We start from the raw sequence: 22,059 nt of genomic DNA, 5'->3' as shown, positions 1-22,059 counted from the left end.
TCCCTAAAATATATCGTTATCTATCTATCTATCTATCTATCATCTATCTATCTATCTATCTATCTATCTATCTATCTATCTATATCTCTATCTCTATATCTATATCTATGCCATAATCTTTGCAATCACTTGTTATGCATCAGAGAGTTGGACAATGACTAGGGATGATAGAAGGAGAGATGCCTTTGACCTGTGGTGCTGGAGAAGAGTATTAAACATACCATGGACTGCTAGGAGAACAAACAGGTTCGTCCTAGAGAGGGTGAGGCCAGGCTGCTCAGGCAAGTATTCTGAGGCTTCTTCTGATATACTTTGAACATGCTGCAAGGAGGGATTAGTCCTTGGAGAAGGATATCAAGGTTGGGAGAGTGGTGGGACAGCGCAGGAGAGGAAGACCCTCAACGAGATGGATTGATTCAGAGACTGGGGTAATGAGGATAGGTGTGTCGGAGACAATAAGATTGGCACAGGATGGGGCAGGGTTTAGGGCTACTGTACACAGGGTCCCTATGAGTTGCAAGCAACTGAATGACACATAACAACAACAACATATCTATATCTATACTTCCGTTTCTCTAGGGAACCTTGGATAAAACAGGCTATGTTCAGAGAAGGTTCCTTGATTCTCTGTTACATGTACATAAAACTACTAGATCTCATTAATTCACTGCGATCTAATATCAGGCTAGCTCGTGCAGGCCTATCTTCTGTATCTTTTAGATTAATCAATTTCAGAGAAACAGGAGTAGGGGTTTAGTGGATTAGCCACAACAGGCCATTAATCTCTGCATTCTCAATTGTAATCCAGCCTTCTCGAACATGATTGGGGAGGAAAATCCCCCAGAAAACCCACACACTCCAAGGCGCTCCAGAGCCGGCTCCCTGGAGGCCAGCTCAGTCAGGTCACCGGCTTGCTTGTCTTTACTTAACATCAATCCGGCATTTATCATCTGTCCTATTTCTTGTTGGTTTTTCTTTTATGCCCTTTGCTGAACTTCTCAGATCAGATATGTTTGAAAAGGAACCGTGTCACAATCCGAGGAGCAGCCCAGCACTTAATTATCATTTAAAAAAATCATTCTCTCAAGTGAATGTGAAACATAAATCAAAACTAGCTTTTCATGTTGCAAATCAGTTGAGAAAACACAGATCAGGTTACCATGTGCAAAACTGGTGCCTTTGGGAAGCTCCAAAAATGGAACAATCAGAGAAAACCGAGTAACAAAATTCCAGTAAGAATTAGTTAAAAATGACAGTCTTCAGCGCATGCAGAATAAACATGAGTATGCCTTTTATTTATCATGAATAGGTTGAGACGTAATACCTTGTTTTTTACTTGCTCTGGTCAATGACCCAACATTTACTAATGTATCCAGCAAGAAAACAAGGAGCAAATTCCTGAAGTAAGGTTCTGTTCATGCTAATCCTGTGAAAACAGATCAGATCCCTAACTCGGCAGAGCCCGAGGGGGGTGAAGGAGTTAAAACATTACACTACTGAATACAGTGTCTGTAACAATGGGCCGGAGCATTGGGGGAGACTGTGATTATCGTACAGGGTACAGCAAGCTTCTGATCTGCTGTCCAAAGGATCTCAACGGCTCACGGTCAACTCGATGGTACCTGACAACAAACTAGGCAAAGGGTCAGAGTTCTGAGTTCACACAGAGACACCTCATGAAAAAAAAAACACCAAAACAAACACCAGCACACCTGGAGATCTGCAGGAAAGAATCAGGCACTGTAAACCCTCTGGTGTATAGTTCTACATGCATGGGGTCTTTTTGAGTCAAATCTGCTTGAAAGCAGCATGTTTCTCAATTTGTGTTTGTTTCATGTGCGGCTCATTCACTCACTCAGTGCCATCGAGCGAGAACCAACTCAAAGGGGACTTTCCAGTGGGTTCCTCATATTTCACACGAGAATCTGCTCACCTTTCTTCCAACGAGCCACTGGTATATGTGGATCACCAGCGAGGTCCAACCTTTGGGTCTGTGCTACAACTTGCTATGGACTATGCTTCGATGTTTTTCTATCAGAACTACTGCTGGCAAATTGATAGTGACCCTTCCTCCATCACATTTCTGAGGCTGTAAATCTCTACATCTTCCTCCAAATGGGCATCTAGTGGATTTGAACACGTTGACTTTTTTGGTTAGCAGCCCAATAAATCTATCATCCCATTGGGGCTCATATGAAAATATACAAGTATATCTCTGAGTATTTATTTACATATGTGAATGTATGTGTTATGTTTATTTGCATGACTGTATGCACATATGTGTGTGTTTATATATATATGCTGACAGCTTGCTGTGAGCTGTAAGATCCAAGCATGGGCACTAAGAATTTTAAAAAAATTCATATACATTGTTTTTCCACACTATTCTTCATTCCTACTGTGTTTCATACAATCATTCTTATGCATAAAATCAATCACCATTGGACCTTACCCATCATTCTCAATCTTTTCAGATCCCTGCTGGATCCTTCTGATTTGTTTCACCCTCTCCCTCCCTCCACCCAATGACCTGTGCAACCCTATAGTTTCACCCCTACCCATCCTCACCCCTCTGCTCCCACCCCTACCCCCCTGGCATCCCCACATATGTTTTGCCAGTTATCCTTCTATTTTTACATTAATAGTCTTATGTAGCATTTGTCCTTATGAGACCCGAACAAATTAATATTAAAAAAAAAAAGTGAACTGGGGAAGGGAGAGGAGGGAGAAAAGGTAAAGAAATGAATGAATGAACAAATGAATGAAAGAATGAAAAAATCTAACTTTTCTGTAAACTTTAATTAAATCACAATACATTTGTTTAAATAAAATAAAAAATAGGCTAAGGAAAAATCTGAGCCAGACCGTGGTACTTGTCTCTGAAGATCGTTTAATGAAAACACATGACTGCCTTCCTCCTTATTACCTGTAAAATATTCCCAAACAGCTTAGTTTTCCCTTGTGACTCAGGTTCAACCAACTTCAACTGATTATATGCGATGTGCAGCCACTCTGCTAAACCCTTTCACATGTATTGGCTCATTTAATCCCCATGTTTTACATGATACTGTCAAATCTCTTCCTCATTTTGCCCAGCGTACCTTTTGTTCTTTTTGCTTCAACCATAACAACAGCAGGAACCACCACCAAGTGCATTTTACAGGCCAAGCGCTACGCTTCAAACCAAAACTAAACCCACTGCCACTGAGTTGGTTCTGACACCTGTCGACCCTGCAGGACAGATGAGACCTGCCTCGGAGGGTTTCCAAGGTTACCATCTTGATAGAAATATATTGCCACATCTTTCTCCCTCGGAGCAGCTAGAAGGCTCAAACTGCCACCTTTCCGTTAACAGCTGGGCACTTAACCAATGTGATATCACTGTTAAAATCTCAATCCTCTTTAATTACAAGGACAGATGTTAGTTACTATGATCCTTATTTTACAAGAAGAGACTGAGACTTAGTTGTTGTTATAAGGTGCCATCAAGTTGAATATGACTCGTGGAAACTCTGGGAACAAGAAAATGAAGCTCTGCCCTATCTTGTGCTGCCCTTATAATCTCCATGCTCATGTCTACTGTTAAGTCCAAGTGAAACCTGGCAATCTTAAGGAGATTCTCAAGGTCACAGAAGTAGCAACAGTGAGTTGAGAGTAAGTTGTCAGGCTCTAATCTGGTGGTTTAATGGTAATGAGTTGCACTACCAACTCGAAGGTACATGGATTGAATCCACCAGTAGCTCCCCAGGAGGAGGACGGGAAGTCTCCTCCCACGTGATATACTGGCACTGAAAAACCATTAGAAGGCCAGCTATGAACTGGCCCTGACTCAATGGCACACCACGACAAATATGGAGGACATGGGGACACTTGCGTTCAGTGGCTCTCACCTCTCATGAAAGAGATGTGGGTGCAATTCTCAGCCAATGTATCTCATGTAGAGCTACTATCTGCCTGGCGTAGGAGACTTGTGTGTTCTTATCACGCTGAACATGTTGGCAGAGGACAGCACAGGGTTCAGATGTGCTGATCATAGGGTTGCTAAGAGTTGCAATCAACTTGCTGGACTCACCAGCTCCTACCAACAAAAACAGCATCATGCTGAACAAGTTTCAGCAGAACCGATGGACTAAGATCAGGAAGAAAGGCCTGGCAATCTACTTCTAAAAATCAGCCCATGAAACCCGATGGGTCATAAAGATCAGATCTGCAACCATTCATGGGGCTGGCACAGGAGCTATAGAAAAGTCACTGTAAGTCACAGAGCAACTCCACTACAGAAAGCAATGGTATAAGCAACCAAGTTTTCAACTGATGCTCCAGGGAGGAGTTGAAGCGAACCTCTAGACTCTTTCCCAGGGTCCTACTGTAGAGCTTTATCATCAATGTATAAACATGGTTTAGGCCAGTCTCTCATAAAGCCTCATCTTACACGTGCCCATTAGAAAATTATGTGCCATTTTCTGTTCACGTGGTTTTGAAAGATCTTCTTACAGCTTAATTTTGCTGCCTCCACATTTAAAAAATTAGAAAAGTGTAATTTCAACTGCAAACTTGGATAATTGCATGTAAAATACTCTTAAAAGCATAACACTTTCAATCTGGAAAGAGAGCTAGAAATTAATCAAAATTCCTGTTTAAAAGGCAAAAGCCCAGAGTTACAAAACACCTTCCTTGGAAACCAAGTATGTTCTAACTTCCATTCCAGGAATCTTTCCTGAAAACTATCTCATTTTCTCTTCCACTATTCTAACAGAAAATATGCAAACAAGAAGTGCCAAAAGTTTAGAATTATAAAAAGAATTGCTTGACCTTAAACACTGTTTCTCGTCTCTGAAAATAAGATCTTGAATCCTATGATTATTAGTTTTCATTAGTTTGAGGGGTAAACCCTTGTTGCGAAGACTTGTCAAAGTATAATTACCCTTCCATCTATTTGTTTACTCCCTTGAAGAATTCAAGGTTTATTTTTGGAAGCATTTAGAAAGCAAATCTCTTCACAAATGGATCAATAAACAATATGATTAATGAAGAATAAATTGAAGTTGTTAGGGATTTCATTCTACTTGGATCAATAATCAACATCTATGGAAGCGATCAAAAAAATAAAATGGCATAAGTGCACTGGGAAAAGAAGCTGCAAAAATCTCTTTTCCAAGTGTTAAAAAGCAAAGATTTCATTTTGAGGACCTAAAGTTTGCCCGAGCCAAGCTATCTTTTAAATTACCTTATATGAATTGTCTACCACTCGATGGCACTTAACAACAAAAACATGTGTACATGAAAGTGGAACAATGAAAAAGGAAGACAGAAAAGGACGAATGCATTTGAACTATTGTTTGTTGTTGTTAAGTGCCCTGGAGTCCAGTAAGACTCAGAACAGCCCTCTGACAACAGATCTGAAGTCTGTCCTATCCTGTGCCATTCCTGACTTCAGCTCATTGCTACAGACACTCTATCAATCCATCTTGTCAAGGGCCTTCCTTTCTTTTGCTGACTCTCCACCTTTCCAAGCATGATGTCCATCTCCAAGGAATGTTGCTGCTGTTGTTATTAGGCATCATCGAGTTGAGAAAGACTCAGAGTGACCATATGAACAACAGATCTGAACCATGTCCTATCCGGTGTCATCCTCATCATCTTTGCTGTAGTCACCATGTCAATCCATCTCACTGAGGGTCTTCCTCTTTCCTTGATCCTTGACCCTTCCCAGAATGAAGTCCCTCTCCAAGGACTAGCCTCTCCCTGGAACACACCCAGAGTTATTATGTATGTGGGATGAAGCTTTGTCATCTTTGCCTCCAAAGAACAGTGTCTCCTAAAAACATGCCCGAAGTATGTGAGATGAAGTCTTGTCACCCTTGCCTCCAAGGAGCACTCTGGTTCCAAGACCTAGCAGTTTGTTCTTTTGGCAGCCCTTGAGATATGAGCACTCTCTCCAACACCACAACTCAAAGGCATCAATTCTTCGCCTGTCTTCCTAACTCACTTTTCCAGCTCTCAGATGCATTAAAAAAAAAAGAGTGGAAAACTATGGCTTGAATCAGGTACACCTTAGTCTTTCAACTAACATTATTGCTCTTCAGGACTTGGTGAAAAAGACTGCACAGACCATATTCTGCCAGAAGAACGGACAAGTAAGTTTTGGAAGAGACATAATCAGAGCGTTCCTCAGAAGTGAAGAAGTCTTGGCTTGTTATTTTAGACACACTTTCCCAGAAACCCTTCACACTTGGTAAGTACAGAGTCAGCAGAAATGAAGAAAACCCTCAATGTGATGCAGTGACACACAGTTGCAATAAAGAACTCAAAAACACCAACAATCCTGAATATGGCACAGGACTGGGCAATATTTACAATATCACTGTGAAGTGAAGATGCCTCAGTAACACCTAATAATAACAAGGTATTATTTACGGACAGAATGGGGTAAAGCCATTTTAAAAAATCTCACACTGTTTATCATATTATCACAATACTAGGATATGTTTAGGAAATACTTCAATGGAAAGAAATATTTATAGCTATGAAATCCATGGCAAAAGAGTGAAAACTGAAGACAACATAAATGTTCAAAATAGGGAGAAAGGTAAATATAAACAATATTTTTAGAGCAACAGATTGTTATGGAACTTCTAACACTGAAAATCATGAACATTAAAGTAGCAGACCCTAGAGAGTTGCTCATCAAACCATATTCACCTTGACCCTGGGCAGAAAGCTAGCCTGTAATTCCCAAACTATTTATAATATGGAGCCGTGTGTCTAAGAAGTGATGGATACATCCAGGTTTCCTGTGTGGCCCATCAGAGCCCCGCCCAGCATGGTCCATACCTCTTCCCCTCCATATGCTTAGCCTGACTTTGGAAATCATGCCAGGAAGACAGCAGAGCCTCTATCAGCAAGGAGACTCCTGAGTCATAATAAAGGATGTGTTTCCTCTCTTTCCTTATCACCTCCCTGCACACCCACTGCACCGACGGGACAATTAATATCAAAATCACTGTTATGTTCCTGAGATTGTAAGGTTTATCAGAGTTCAAGTTTTCCTGAACTAACCAAGAAGCAACATGACAAACACATAAGGTGTTTATTATAGCAAATATTAAGATGGATTTTTTTAACATCTTTACTACAATTGGTGCATCCTATCTGACATAACAATAAACAGAATGAATCATATCCTATGTGTCTGTAACTGAAACACTTGCATACCCTCTCCTTGGCCTTCCAGGGGCTCTGATAGAGGAAAAGCATCTCTCTTGAACATACTACATTAACAAAAGAGAAAGTAAACACAGGTCTCATTAATTTGCTCAACATGTTTTGCCATTAGAGGTGGCACTTGGTAAGGCTTCTTCTAACTCAGTGAGGCTCTCACTTTCAGGAGCTCTAAAAGCAAGAGGGGAAACAGGCCGCACCAACTTCCGCACTTGAAAGTGCACGTAGCTTTCATTCAGCCACTCCAGCGCAGCACGGCACTAGGCAGCTCTCCACCACAGTGGAAAACAGGCGTGAAGCCTGTGACCGACACGAGAAACAGCACTGCCCACGCAGAGTCCATGCTACAGGATCCGAGTCATGAGGACTTCAAGCTGATAGGATAACAAGGCTTAGGCATCAAGGGGTAGATTGCTGGTCATATCCAGGTCACAGAGCAGAAATGGGTTGTCCTTGCATGCTTCCCTTTCTGTCAGGATAATCTCCACACACTGAATGAGAGGCTCGCAGTGGGATCCTTTTCTATGCAGTGTCTACTCCATCCACCCTACCCCACCCCCGCTCCATGACTAAAATACCCAGGAAACAACAAGCTACAGCCATAGAGATCAACTTGGAGATTACAGGCAGAACTCACAGCCAAGGCCAGCAAATCCCCTGCGTCTGTAACTCCTAGGTACCTGGCACTCCTCCCTGGTTACAGAGGGGTCAGCTCTGCCACAGCTCTGTTACAAAAGCCCAGAGGGGAAATATCATGGTTGGTGTGTTGTTGGTGTTTTTTCAGACACTGACTGAAACCACCACAGACCAGAGAAATTTTCTGTGTTTTTCAACAAGACTACAAGGCAGGGTAGGCTGTTTCCCTCCAGCACTCTATCTCAACGCTGACTGAATGGCAGGCAGGGAGCTTGCTACAGTGCTGGCTTTTCCAGGGCTAGCGTCCAATGACAAGCACCAAGTCGTGAGATTTCTCCTCTAATAAGAACAGAACCAGTTTGGAAAAAGGAGCAACGCGTCCATCGATCGTTAATCGTCTTAATGCAAGTGACTGCTTGTGTTGTATAAGATCATACAGCACCAAAAGAGGAGGGAGAAACAACTCCACGTAAGCAAAGTGAAGAGCTGTTTTTTTAAAACCGAGCTGAGTCTGAAAGCTGTCAGATGCACTGCTCCCTGGGCTGGTTCTGGTTCTGGCTCCACGCTGACCTATCCACAGGCAGAAGCAAGAGAGCCAACAGGATGCTCTTCACCCACCCACCTTCCCAGGCTAAGTAAGATGGCAACCCCTCTCTTGTGGAGGAAGGAAAGCCATGCTAGATTGCTACTGATTACTCATTTCTGTACTAATTCAGTCATTCATTACTGAGCATCTCCTAAACCGCCAACTCCCAGGCTGGGCAATAGGAAAAAATGATACACAGATCACTATGTATACATTCTGCAAGAGCAAAGATCACTGTCCATCTCTGTCGTCTTTGCTGTATTTCACCTCTAGCCTAGTCCAGCCAGGGCTAGCTCCAGGAGGCATCTGTTTGTTAGCTTTTGTAGCATGAATGAGCAAACATAACAAACACAGGGGAGGGGGGAAGGAGGGGAGAGGAGATCAAAATCAGAAACAACTGCTAGAGATATTTACCTATTTTTCATTTCAAAACTCCTACGAGCCGATCCCTGAAGAAGGACATCCACCCTTGGTTGAAGGTCAACAAAAACATTGAGGAAGTCTCTCAATGATACTGATTAGTACAGAGACTACAAAAATTAAGTTTAAGCCAAGGAGGGGTTGTACGGGTCATGAAGGATTGGACAGAGTCTACTTTTTTAAAATTTTTTTTTTTTTTTACATTTTATTATTTTCTGTGTGTGTACCGTCAAATCAGATCTGACTGGTACAGGAGGAGATGGCCCCTCCTTCTCAGGCAGAGCTTCTGGTGGATTCGAACCACATATCTCTGGGATTGCAGTGCAGCTTCTTGCCACTAGGCCACCAGAGCTCCCCTCAGAGTCTACTTTTGCTGAAAACAGGATCAGTATATGGTGAAGCCAACTTGACAGACCCTATCAACAACAACGCTGCAGGTGAGGTTCACGCTCGCAACCTTAGCATCAGCCGCACTTAGACTTGTGTATAAGTATCTTGTGCTCACCGATTGCACCTAGTGGTAAACTCTCACCTAGTGGGGCATTCTAGTGGTAAGAAACTGTGTTACAATCCCAAAGGCATGCAGTTCAAATCCACTAGCTCCTCTGTGGGAGAAGGATGGACAATCTCCCAGATGAGTTACTGTCTCTGAAAACCCACCTGATGGGTCAGTTCCAACTTGAAGGTACTCAACAGCAGCAAACAACAACAACATCTTTTACATGTGTTAATTCCAGCTTGGGCATCACTGTCAAATGCATCCTGAAGCCAGCAGGTCTGGGCTCTAGAAGTCTCAACTGAAAGTCACAGGCTTCTTTTCCTCCCGCCAGCCCCTTCAGCCACTGGGCATGAATTATTGGACAGAGTAAAAGATTAATTCTACATTTACTGTGACAAAGGTACCACCTCTCCCAGATCAGGAGGGAAAGACATTTGTAGGCTGTCTCCTTCCCCACCACTGACAACTGTTACCCTGTCACCAAGATGGCATCAAAATGCAAATGTAATCAAGCCCACAACAGGCACCCCCGTTCCCAGCCCAATCTCATTAATAATGAGCAATTACCGCTTTGTTCTAAAGGCAATCCCAGACCACTGCTTACCACCCCTGTGTGCAGGAAATCCTTTAAAGTCTTGTCTAGGGTTACAGGAGAAGAAAAATACAAAAACGTAGAGGGAAGATTAATAATCCAAGAACACAGGATGGTAATGGGAGTGCTGTAAAATCCAGGATCAGTCAGTATGGCTTTTTTTTCCCCCTCCAGTGTAAACACATAAAACCGAACAAGGTGATAAACTCTGGTCTCTACACCTGGGTCCCTCAAAAGCTTCCAGGAAGCTACCAGCAATGGAACCAACAGTGGAAAATGACTAGCAAACTGGGCCAAATGCAGCTTAGCTGGCCTAGAGCCCAAAGCTTTAAGCACAACCGGCCTGCTCTAGCTGAAAACAGGGCCACAGATCTGAACTATCCCTTCCAGCCTGTAAAGACTGCATTTCCTGCACAGAGGGTCGTTTTGTGGAACAGTCCGTAGCATGTTCAAATGCTAACTTACAACCTGCACATTTCCAGTCTTCTGAACACACCAGACGCCCTGCAGGAGAGAGATGGGCAGTCTCCTGCCATTAAGATTTACAGCTTCAGAAGCTCAGTGGAAGGTTACTATGAGTCAGGGTTAACTCTCTTGACAGTGAGCTTGATTTTGGTTTTGTATTGTTTTAGTTCTTGCATGCAAGATGTTATTGAAATCTTTTTCCCTCTCAACATTCTTATATTTGTATTTCATCCACCCTCCTCCACATCTGAGTTGTTGTTGATAGTCTCCAGCAGAGGCCACAGCCTCTCTAATCTACTTTTCAAAAGTGCTACTCCTGTGATCAATGCTCCCCCATCACACCCCACCAATCAAGCCACATTTCTCCAAGCTTTCTAGCATCCTTCAAGACTCAGTTCAAGCATCCTCTACCAAACACTACCTCTCCTGTCCCTCTCACCTTCCGAGTATGCCAGAAGTCCCTTCTCTTGGATACATTCAGTGTCTCTCATTACTGATAACACACATTCTACTGTATCCATTGGCGGTTTGGTGGTTTTGTTGTGTTTTAGTTGTTGCTGTTGTTTTGGGGTTTTCTTGGTTGTTTTTTAAAATTAGTCCCTTACAAGACTGGGTTCCCAGGGGACAGAGTTGGTGCCTTACCCATCCTTGCTGGATAACTAGTACTTGATGAAGAGTATATCTTCAATAAATGTTGGATAGCTCAATGGACATGCCCAAAGTAGCTAAATGGACAATGGATGATATTTCATTCAGGTCTGTAAACTCACACTCTGGTAAATGGACCACCAGCAGCGTAAACCCGATCATTTAATAGACCAATGACGTACTCTTCCAAGTGCGCATGCAATTTCTTGCAGGGAGGAATTGTGCAGAGTGTAACAAGGTAGAATTGCTACAAAATGCTTTGCAGTGCTTGACGCATCTGTTTCATGTCAGAAAAGAGCATCTATTGCTTGCCACAAAATTAATCTTCATGACAGGTAAGTATGTATAGGGGATTAATTTCTTGTCTTCATATAATGCTAAAGAATTATTACTATTATTCAATACGAAATTGAAGACATTTGCATTTGTTAACAAGAAAATACACAATCTCAAAAATCAAAGTAAGTCAGGGCTACACTATCTAGAACAATTGTCCAATTTTTTTTTTTCAGTCTTTCACTGTGAATGTTCCATAATGGCCTATCTGAACTACAAAGGCAGGGTTTTTTAGAAGCACTTCATGCAGTAAGAATAAAGGTTCGCAAGCACTGAAGGCAAAAAAGTAAGTCTTTAAAATTACTGCTTACTAAAATAAAACCACCAACCATCTTAATGACGTTCCACACAAACCTGATTATTCATTTTCCTTGACTCACAAAACGAAAAGACACAATCTAAACTTGCTCTGCAAGACTCTTCACCTTGGCCACCAGATTCTTCTCCTAACTAGGTTTCCTGTTAAGGGCTCTGGTGACATACTTTGTATGTGCTGCTAAGCCAAAGACCAAACACCCTTTGGCAATTTCAAATCTGCCAGTGGCTCCTTGGGGGAAATCTCCTCTAGTGTGATTTGTTGTTGTTGTTGTTGTTGTTGTTGTTATGTGCCATCGACTCATAGCGACTCTATGTACAAGAGGCCTAAATGCCGTTCTATCCTGTGCCAGCCTCGCTGTCTCAAACGCACTCATTCCCACCACTCCACTCACAGAATCGATGTATCTCATTGAGGGTCTTCCTCTCTTGCACCATCCCTCCACTCTCCCAAACATGATGTCACTTTCCAAGGACTGGTACCTCTTCGCAACATGCCCAAAGTATGTCAGATGAAGCTTCAGAATCCTTGACTCCAAGGAGCACTCCAGCTTCACTCTCTCCAGGACAAACCTGTTTGTTTCCCCCTAGCAGTCCATGGTATATTCAACACTCTTCTCCAGCACCACAGCTCAAAGGCATCAATTCTCTTTCTACTATCCCTATTCACTGCCCAACTCTCCGATGCATAGCATGTAACTGCAAAGACTATAGCCTGTGCCCGGCACACCTTAGTCTCTAGCCTGATGTCGTTGCTCTTAAGTACTCTTGAGAGGTCCCTCACAGCTGACTTTCCCAATGCAATTAGTCTCCTGATTTCTTGGCTGCTGTTACCAAGAGTATGTGCGATTTATAGCATCAGAAAACCAATGGAGAGTCAGTTACAAGCCAATTCTGACTTGACGGCAATGACAGAGGGAGGGAGAGAAGGAGGAAGCGAGAAAAGAGAGAACAGGAAGAGGAAGAAAAAGGGACAGAAAGACAGACTCCAGTTACTTATTCCAACCCCTATGTCTCATATACTCATTAAACCTATTTCTGATACATTTAATTCCAGTCCTTTTGTCTCTGAATATAACATTCATTCTTCATTGTGTTCACATTCTTTATTTTTCTCTTTTCTCTTGCAGAGGTATCATGTATTCTTGTTATCATTGTTGTTAGGTACCTTTGAGTCAAGTACGACTCATGGTGACCCTATACGAACAACGGCCTCTCCTGCACCATCCTCGTCATCTCTGACACACTCAAGTCCATTGCTGCGGTCACTACGTCAATCCTTAAGGGTCTTCCTCTCTTTCGCCAACTCTCCATTATATCCCTTTCCAAGGAGCAGCCTCTACTAGCAACATGTCCAAAATATGAGACAGAGTTTCATTCTCTTTGCCTTCAAGGAGCACTCTGGCTGCACTATTTCTAAGACGTGTTTGTTCTTTTGGCAGTCCATGCGATATTCAGCACTCTCACCCAGCACCACAACTCAAAGGTATCAATTCATCTTCTACTATCCCTAGTAACTGTATGCATAGCAGGTGATTGAAAAGACCATGGCTTGAATCAGGAAAACCTTAGTTCTCAAGCTGACATCATTGCTCTTGTGTATTTTGTAGAGGTCTCTGACAGTAGATTTGCCCAATTCATTATATCTCCTGATTTCCTGACAGCTGGTAACAAGGGTGTTTGTTAACTGTTGATCTACGTAAGATGAGCTCACTGACAACTTCAATCCTTTCACCATCTACCATGATGTTGTCTATTGGCACCATGGTCAAAACTTTGTTTTCTTGACATTGAGATGCAATCCATACTGAAGGTTGAAGTTCTTGATTTTCTATAGCAAGTCTTCCAAGACTACCTCACTTTCAGCAAGCAAGGTTATGTCATCTGCATAACAGAGGTTACTGATGAGTTTTCATCTGATCTTAATGCCACATTCCTCTTCACAAAGTCCAGATTCACCATTTTATCAGCATACAGTTTTAATAGATTATCCTAGTTCAAATCTCTTTCTCTTTAAAAAATCTCAAGTCAAATAGAGTTAAATGCTTTTCTATAGTATACTGTCTACACCCCCATCACGCGGCAAGTGCCATCCTGCAAATATTAAAGGTGTGTTCATTTTCTGTAATTCCATTGTATGAGACACACAGTAAAACATCAATACCTTACTTCTGTTAAAAAGAGATGACAAAACAATTGACACAGATCAAATTTACAAATCAAAATTTTTATTTGTTAACCAAAAAATTGACTTCAGCAATTCTCACTGATGAGAATGAAGAAGATTTCATGGCTAGAGCCCCCATTTACTGAGCAACTACTGCATGCCAGGCAATACGTGATGATAGTTTGTGCATTTTCTCCAAGTCATTCAGCAACAAGGAAACAGAGGCTTCAAAAACTTAAGGAATCTTTCCAAGATCATGCAGAGAATGAACACTGAAGGTAGAGGTCTCCTGTAAGCCTCTTTTGGTTCCAAAGTCTATAATTACTCTCACATAGTATCAGCTGGCCTATAAGGTTACATAAACGTTGGTTTTCAGTTCAAAGCCTATGATGACTTTCATACAGTACGTATCACTTGGTTACTGTAAAGGTTTCTGGTGGCATAGTCCAGAATTAAGCTCCAAGTTTCTGATGATTCAAATCCATCACCAGCAGCTCCATGAGAGAGACGAGTAGGACCTCACTGGTGATATTTAGAGCCTCAGAAACCTGACGAGGTGGCTATGAGTGGAGTCAACTCCATGGCGCGAGTGAGGAGATGTTTACTGTGTTTCAGATCACGCCAGCAGCACAGTGTTTAGTTAGCCTCCCAGCTACCTTGTAGGATCAACACCATCAGGAAGCAAGTATCATCTCCATTTCTAGGTAAGAAAGAGACAGTCATCCTCCCTCCAATATCAACCAAATACAATCCCGGACATGCTACAAGCTATGCCAAGTACAGCAGTTGCTGGAGATAATGCCATTTAAATTTAAAATTCAGAAAAAGAGAATTTCCAAAAAGCTTTAGTCCACCCCCAGCAAGATCAGTCCACTGAACCAACGCAACGATCCAAAATAAGAAAAACTGTCAATAGATTAAACATAGTCAAAAGAAAAAAACCCTCAAATTCATTGCTGCCTGTCGGAATCATCTCACAGATAACCAACCTACCGGTGAGTTTTCAGAGGCTATAAAGGCCTCGGAGATCGGAACTGCCAGAGAGACGCCATCTTTCAGCAGAACAACTCCCTGTGGACTAGGCCACCAGAGTTCCCTTTAACGTACTGGGTCATTCTGTATTCTCTCAATTCATCACCTCTCTTTGTGAACTCAAGTCAATCTCCAAGTATCTCTTCAACAGAACCTTCTACTCCAGTTGGGAAGATCCCTCTAAATCATACCTCCTTCTCTCATTTGCTAACACGGTCATTTCCATCTCTTCTATCCCAGCCTCTAAAACAGAATATCCCAGTCTTTCTTCAAGTCTAGATTTCCTTTCACTCTATCACTTGTCTGACTGTTTTCCTAGCAGTCCATGGTACCCTCTATACTCTTCACCAGCACCACAGCTCAAAGGCATCAATTCTTCTAGGAAATCAAACAGATTCACCCTGGAAAGGGTCAAACCGAGCGGCTCCTTGGAGGCAAGGATTCTGAGGCTCCGTCTAACATACTTTGGACATGTTGTAAGGAGGGACCGGTCATTGGAGAAGGACATCATGCTTGGGAGGGTGGAGGGATGGCGCAGGAGAGGAAGGCCCTCTATGAGGTGGATTGATTCAGTAATTGGGGCAATTGGGATGGGTGTATCAGAGATGGTGCAATTGGCACAGGACAGAGTGGAGTTTGGGGCTGTTGTACATAGGGTCGCTATGAGTCGCAAGCAACTCGATGGCACATAACAACAACAACAACAACTATCAGTTGTCAATCAATAAAGTATTACTCTTCTTGCTTTATAATACTCTCCATTTTACATATCACAACTGTACTTCAATAACTACATCCTAACCAGCATTGTTCATTTTTTTTTTATCACTTGACATTAGGTACCTATGTCTCAATTTTGCTTTCATTAACTCTTTCTTATGCATGAATGAGTCCAGGATACAACAAAGACAGAGTCATGTCACATTTACATAGCATTAGGAACGTTCATGATCACTTTCTGACTGAACTAGGCAATGAAGTCTCTAATTTCCATTTAACAGATTAGGAATTGAGACTATAAGAGGCTAAGAGAATTTACTAGTTTCACTTACATACTTAGGGTTAGACTGTAGGTGAGTCTTTCATTTGTCATATTTTGTCTAAAATGGCCTATTACCAGACATATTTTTTGGTTCCTACAACTCTTCGTGACTCAAAACCCAAGGTCAATTGTATAATGCATAATTAAGATAAAAAGGTCAGATAAAAGGAACAGAATGCCTACAATCACCATCACAACATCTCTCCCTACCCAAGAGAGGACTTCTACACACTGGCATTTCTTTCTCTCTTGGGGTTTTATATTATTCAGAAGACTCTCTTGTTTGACTGCTAAGAATGATGATGATGATATTAGTCAGAAACCAAGAGCGATGACAAAGTGTGGGAAACTGGATTCAAACAAGTCATTTTCCTATGAGCAAATCAGAGAAGTGTTCTTTGTTGTTGAGGACACTTTCATTCAAGGCAGCGTCTCATTTCAAGCCATACTGACAATATACACAGCTTGTCATTTTGGAAACATTTTAAGGACAAGCCTACATGAGTTGTGACATATAAGCAGAAGGAAAGAAATTCTATTGATCTCGGGGTGGCAAGTCCTAGCTTGTTTCCAGATGATTTGTTCCACTTTCCCAGCCCCATTCCAATAGTAAGATCTCAGGGATAAAGTGGGTTAGACTCACAACTGCACTGGAGCCCACACCACCTGTCTTGTTTGCGTGAGAAGGAAAATGAAGAGGCACTTTCAACATTGTTCAACCTAGGCCACTCGGGCAGCGAGGCACGTGCTCAATGGTGTTAAAAATGTCGCCAATGATGGATGTTGCTGTTGTTGTTATGTGCCGTCGAGTTGCTTGCGACTCATAGCGACCCTATGTACAATAGCCCTAAACCCTGCTCTATCCTGTGCCATTTGCACTGTCTCTGATACACCCATCCCAATTACCCTAGTCACTGAATCAATCCACCTCATAGAGGGTCTTCCTCTCCTGTGCTGTCCGTCCACCCTTCCAAGCATGATGTCCCTCTCCAAGGACCTCTCCCTCCTTACAACATGTCCAAAGTATGTCAGATGAAGCCCCAGAATACTTGCCTCCAAGGAGCAGCCTGGTTTAACCCTCTCCAGGATGAATCTGTTTGTTTTCTTGGCAGTCCAGGGTTCATTCAATACTCTTCTCCAGCCTCACAGCTCAAAGGCATCAATTCTCCTTCTATCCTCCCTAGTCATTGTCCAACTCTCTGATACATAACAAGTGATTGCTAAGACCATAGCCTGTATGAGATGCACCTTAGTCTCCAGAGTGACACTATTGCTCTTCAGTACCCTGGAGAGTTTCCTAACAGCAGACTTTGCCATGGCAATACGTTTTTTGATTTCCTGGCTACTGGTGTCAAGAGTGTTGACCATGGAGCCAAGGTTAGTTTGTGTTAATTTTGCTGGTTTTTTTAATTATAATTTTTTATTAATTAATTTTAGTGAAAGTTTACAGAGACTTTGGATTTCCATTCAGCTCAAGAGCTCTGCCCTGCCACGGAATCAAAAACCTACATTCAGACGTGTAGGGGAGCTCTGTGCCAGACAGTGTGCTAAAGTGAAGCACATCACACTCATCATCTCCTTTAACCTCTGTTACAAACACAGGGTGCGCACAACTCTGCTGGTTTCATTAAGCAATGGAGAGAAAAAAAATGTTCCTCTTCAGACAAGAAAAAGAATGCAGGTAATATTCTGTGGCTGTGGGGACTGCTGATCACAGGACACTGGGAGGGAACCTCAATACTCCTCCCATCTTTGTGATGGACAGAGTCCTCGAGGTGCCAAAGACTACCTTAGTTCAAGCTTCCAACTATCATCACCTTGAATTCCCACTCCTCGAACCCTCTGAGACTTGCACAAATGTGCTCTCTCATTTGAAAATACTAAACTCTAAGTCAAAAAGAAAGAAAAGCACCTGAAAGGAATCTTGAGAACAAAAAAGGCACACTGGATTTTTGACTCACTTAAACCTGGGTGTGTTTCTTTCAGGGGGAACATCTAAATTTGGATTGTCTCATTTATAAAATCACCCCACAAATTCTCCAAAGAAATGACTCAAAATATGTACAAAATATGAAAGTACCACAGAATTCAGATTGTCAGAGCTGCTGCTGTTAGCATGAATAAACTGACAAAGAAGAAAAGTTACATAAGGGGGAAGTAGGATGGATCCTGTAAAAGGAATCAGGCAGATGTCTTTTGACCAGGAAAATTCTCTCCCTGAGCTGTGAGGCATCCATTCTCGCTGATCTGTACTGCTTTTGTAGCAAGAGAATGGTGTTCTTGCTGGCACAGAGAAAAATCAGCCTGACGGGCTTGCTCTCTCTGTCTCTCTCTCCCTCTTTCTCTGGGCCCTTCACAGATCCTAGGTACCAAACACTTTCAGTAAAATGAGATCTGAGTTTAATGGGAGCCAAAAGGAAATCCCAGGTCCCAGCCTTCCCTCTTTAGCTGAGCCCTGCTACCATTAAGTAGCCCAAATTGATGTCATCTTTCAAATGGAAGACACATAGTCCTCAACCCAGCAGCAAACTAAGCCTGGCTACACAGTCCTCCAGCCCCACCAGAACCAAATAATGAGTGCACTCACCAAATACACCAAGGCTAGGTCTCAGTTTTTAGGCAATATATTCAAACAGGTCCAGAGGGAGAACTCTTTGGGTATTATTTTGATTCAGGGCAGGAGGGTTGTGGTATGGGGAGGAACCTCTGGCTAATAAACACCAAGCTACAAAGCACTAGAGTGCTTCTGAATGAAAATGCTGATATACCTTCCAGAAACCAATTCAACTTCCAACATTTTCCTTCTACAATATGTTTACACGACAGGCTCCTGCTGGCCTCTTTTAGCTCGGTCTTCCTCAGAAATGAAGCCAATCCTACTGAAGCATGCATCACTGATACCTGGTGACCCAGGACACAGCAGCACTCATTTACTGGGTGTGTAGAGTGCTTCCACCTAGGATGGCAGAGAGGTGTTTTGTTTTAAATTTTTTATTTTTAAAAAAGATTTAGTAGGGTCTGTGAACGCAAGGTTATGCTCCTCATGGTAAAGCTCAGGCGTGAGTAAATTAAAACTGCAAATCATGGGAACTACAGAAATGAAAGCCCCACTAAACTCTCCCTGAGCCATACTTCCTCAGCCTTAGCGCCTCACATGCCCAGCTCATAAGCTGTCACAGAGGAATAAGGAGGATCCTGTGTCCCCCAATCCACGGCAATTTTGAGTCATAATTATATTACTAATCATCGTCCTGACGTCCTTTGGCATCACTGAGTGAGTAGCTGTGCCTATGGAGGGAGGAGGGCACCTTGGCCAGGAAGGGAAAATGGCCTTTTGAAGTTAAATCCATGGGTTGTGTAAATACAGAGTGCCTAGTGCTGCATCTCTGCCTAAATGTCTTCATAAAGTGCAAATTAATGCAGCTCTTAACTAGGCATTTGGAACGCTAACCCAGTTTTCTGTGTTTAGCAAACAGCTAGCAATTCTGCTTGCACTTTCATCCTCCTCATTACATAGCAAGGATGATTATTTACTAAATGCATGCAAAAGGCCATGCACTCCCGAGTACCCCTCCTGGGTTGGAGACAGCCCCCTCCTAATGCTTCCATATAAATAATTTAGTTGCTGATACACCAAATCAAAATACAGCAGTGGCAGGTATCCCATGAATACCTCTTTTGGAGGCTAAGAACAAGATCTCCTCTCAGCTGGTTCCTGTGTGACTGCATGAAAAGAATTCAGGGTAGGTCGCAGAAGATGCTGGGGCTGGGGGTAGTTAGGAAAGGAGGGAGGAATCCAGAGCCTCAATTAAAGCTAACATGCTGCAAATTTTAAAAGGGTTCAGATGGCTGCGTCTGGCATTTGTTTGGGTTTTTTTGTTGTTGTTGTTGTTTTTATAAATTATGACGATGGAGAAAGGTAGAGGAAGTCTATTTTCTAACCAAATACATTCTAGAATAAGAGAATTTGAAATACATAGAGAAGAGAAAAACGTAGAAATGAAACAAATGAGATGTTACCCAGTATACTGTTGACCATGTAGCTAATATTAATCTTAAACCACCAGGGAATTTTCCCTCATTAATTCAGGAAAAGTAGTCCCTCTTGAAGAGCTGGGGTACATAATATAGCTCACTTTATTGCAAGATGTAAACATCTTACGAGGGTGACCAGTTCCCCATTCCCGTCCAAAGAGGAGAAGGCTGAAATCTAAGTGGGATTTGGACTAGGTCCAACCAAGTTAAGACTACCTTGAATTAGGGCTGGGTTAAGGGGTGGGAATTGACAGGGCTGTTCCAATGTGTCTGCTCCAAGGGGCACTGTCTCTGTTCTGCCCTTACAGTGACTTCATGGGAAGTTGGCTGAATCCACAGTTCTGCAGAGAGAATGCAGACAGGGAACACCGCAAATGGGCTTTACCCTCCATGCTTAAATGGCAGGTGTGAAGGGAAGTGGGGTGGGCAATGTTAATGGGCGGAGTCCCTGAAGTGAAGGCGGGGATACTGCTGGTCCTAGGCTTCCCCTCACTGGTCCTTGGCCCCAACCACCGTCCCAAACCGACAAAGACACTGCTCTGAAATGAGAAACTCACCCCCAACACATAGATGACACCATCTCTGTCTTCATTTCAATACCTTGAGGTCCCATTTGTTCCCTACAACCACCACAGCCTGGCACAAAAGTTCAAGACCAGAGAGCCTGGAAACCCTTGTCACTGGGAATTCAGACAGACCAGGATCTGGAATGATCTTTACAGCACCGTCGTTTCAGATGGGTAGTTCTTTTATTGTGGGCCAAGGGGCTGTGCTACCAGGTTGCAGACCATCACAAGCGTGGATGGACTACATCACCCTGGTGCCTGATTGCTGGAACTCTCAATCCCGCATCCTCCCGCAGTCTCCAGCCAAGTGCCTAGATATCAGGGCACGGCTCTGCGTCCATTTTGCCAGCCAGGAACCACCACCGAGTTTGGGAACTTTGAAAGCCAGGAGATGGGGGTGGGGTGGGGTTGCCAAGGCTCATATTTCGGCGCCAGAGTTCTCAGCCAGGAAAGCAGTTGAAAATCAACACCCATCTGCCTCTTCTTTCTCATCCCCAGCCCTTCTCCCCACTGAACTCCACGCAAATCCTACCTCCCCAAACACACACACACTCACTCTCTCTCTCTCACTCACACACACACACCCCCCACACACCCTATCTTTCATTCTAAAGGCGGCAAACCCGCAGAGCTGAAAAGGTCTCTACCACCTCCCCTCCCCTCCCGCCCCACGAGGATACTCCACTGTCTACACACGATAAAGCCTCATACACCGCAAACAACCCAGTACAACCCACACCCGCCCGCGACTCCAGAGCGTCCCATACCTGATATGCAGACGATGAAATTGGCTTGAAGAAGAAAAAGCACCTCCCAGACTATTTCCATCCTCTGATTCTCATTCCAAGTGCATCACTCGACGGGAAAACAGGGGGGAAGGGGGGAGCCCCACACGGCACACACATACACACACTCCCGAGCGCACACTCGCACGCCCACCCGACAGCCGGCGGCCGGGGACAGTCACCCCCAAGATCAATAGCGCAGTTTGAATTGTTCCGGCAAATCTCCCCTCGGGCTGGACGGCTGTGCGCCCCAGATGTGCTGACACATGTCCGATGCCTCGCCGCCCTGGAGGTCTCCCCGCTCGCCCGTCTCGGCTCTTCTCCCGAGCGCTGGGAACAGCACCAGCAGCGGCGGCGGCGGCAGCCACCTGAAGCCACCGGCGCTGGGCTCTTCCGGCACAAGTGAGACCCCGATCCTCCGTGCGCCCCAAGAAGACATAGACGACAGCCCCCCGCCGGGCCTCGCCGTGCAGTTCCGGGCCCCCGGCCGCTCGCCGGCTATGCCCCCAGTAGTCCGCGCCGACTTGCCCTCGAAGTCCGACCCCCTCACCGGGGCATGGTCACCGGGTGGCCGCTCCGCGCTGGGGTCGTTCTCCTCCTGCGTCCGGGGGGCAGGGGCGGAGCAAAGACACCGGGAGACAGAGAGAGAGGCAGGGATTAGTGCCCGCGCCCGCCTGGGCCGGCGCTCCGCTCCGCCGACCCTCCCTGCTCCGC

The 22,059-nt window shown here is 43.8% G+C and overlaps 1 protein-coding gene across 2 annotated transcripts in view; it reads right to left on the bottom strand.

Moving 5' to 3' along the window:
* Positions 1-22,059, bottom strand: part of CA10 (carbonic anhydrase X) — a 675,672-nt gene that overhangs the window by 652,072 nt on the left and 1,541 nt on the right. Inside the window, exon 2 of one of the 2 annotated variants that reach the window (XM_006889272.1) lies at positions 21,328-21,943. In XM_006889272.1, coding sequence (XP_006889334.1) covers positions 21,328-21,388 — 61 coding nt within the window. In that variant the 5' untranslated portion in view covers positions 21,389-21,943. Of the gene's footprint in view, positions 1-21,327 lie in introns of both variants that reach the window. The other variant, XM_006889271.1, reaches the window with a different exon arrangement.

This window comes from Elephantulus edwardii, unplaced genomic scaffold (assembly GCF_000299155.1).
Source record: "Elephantulus edwardii isolate Elephantulus edwardi_28Jun2011 unplaced genomic scaffold, EleEdw1.0 scaffold00077, whole genome shotgun sequence".
NCBI classification, from domain to species: Eukaryota; Metazoa; Chordata; class Mammalia; order Macroscelidea; family Macroscelididae; genus Elephantulus; species Elephantulus edwardii.
The sequence above is the reverse complement of the archived record's forward strand: the minus strand, read 5'-3'. Positions and strand labels throughout refer to the sequence as shown.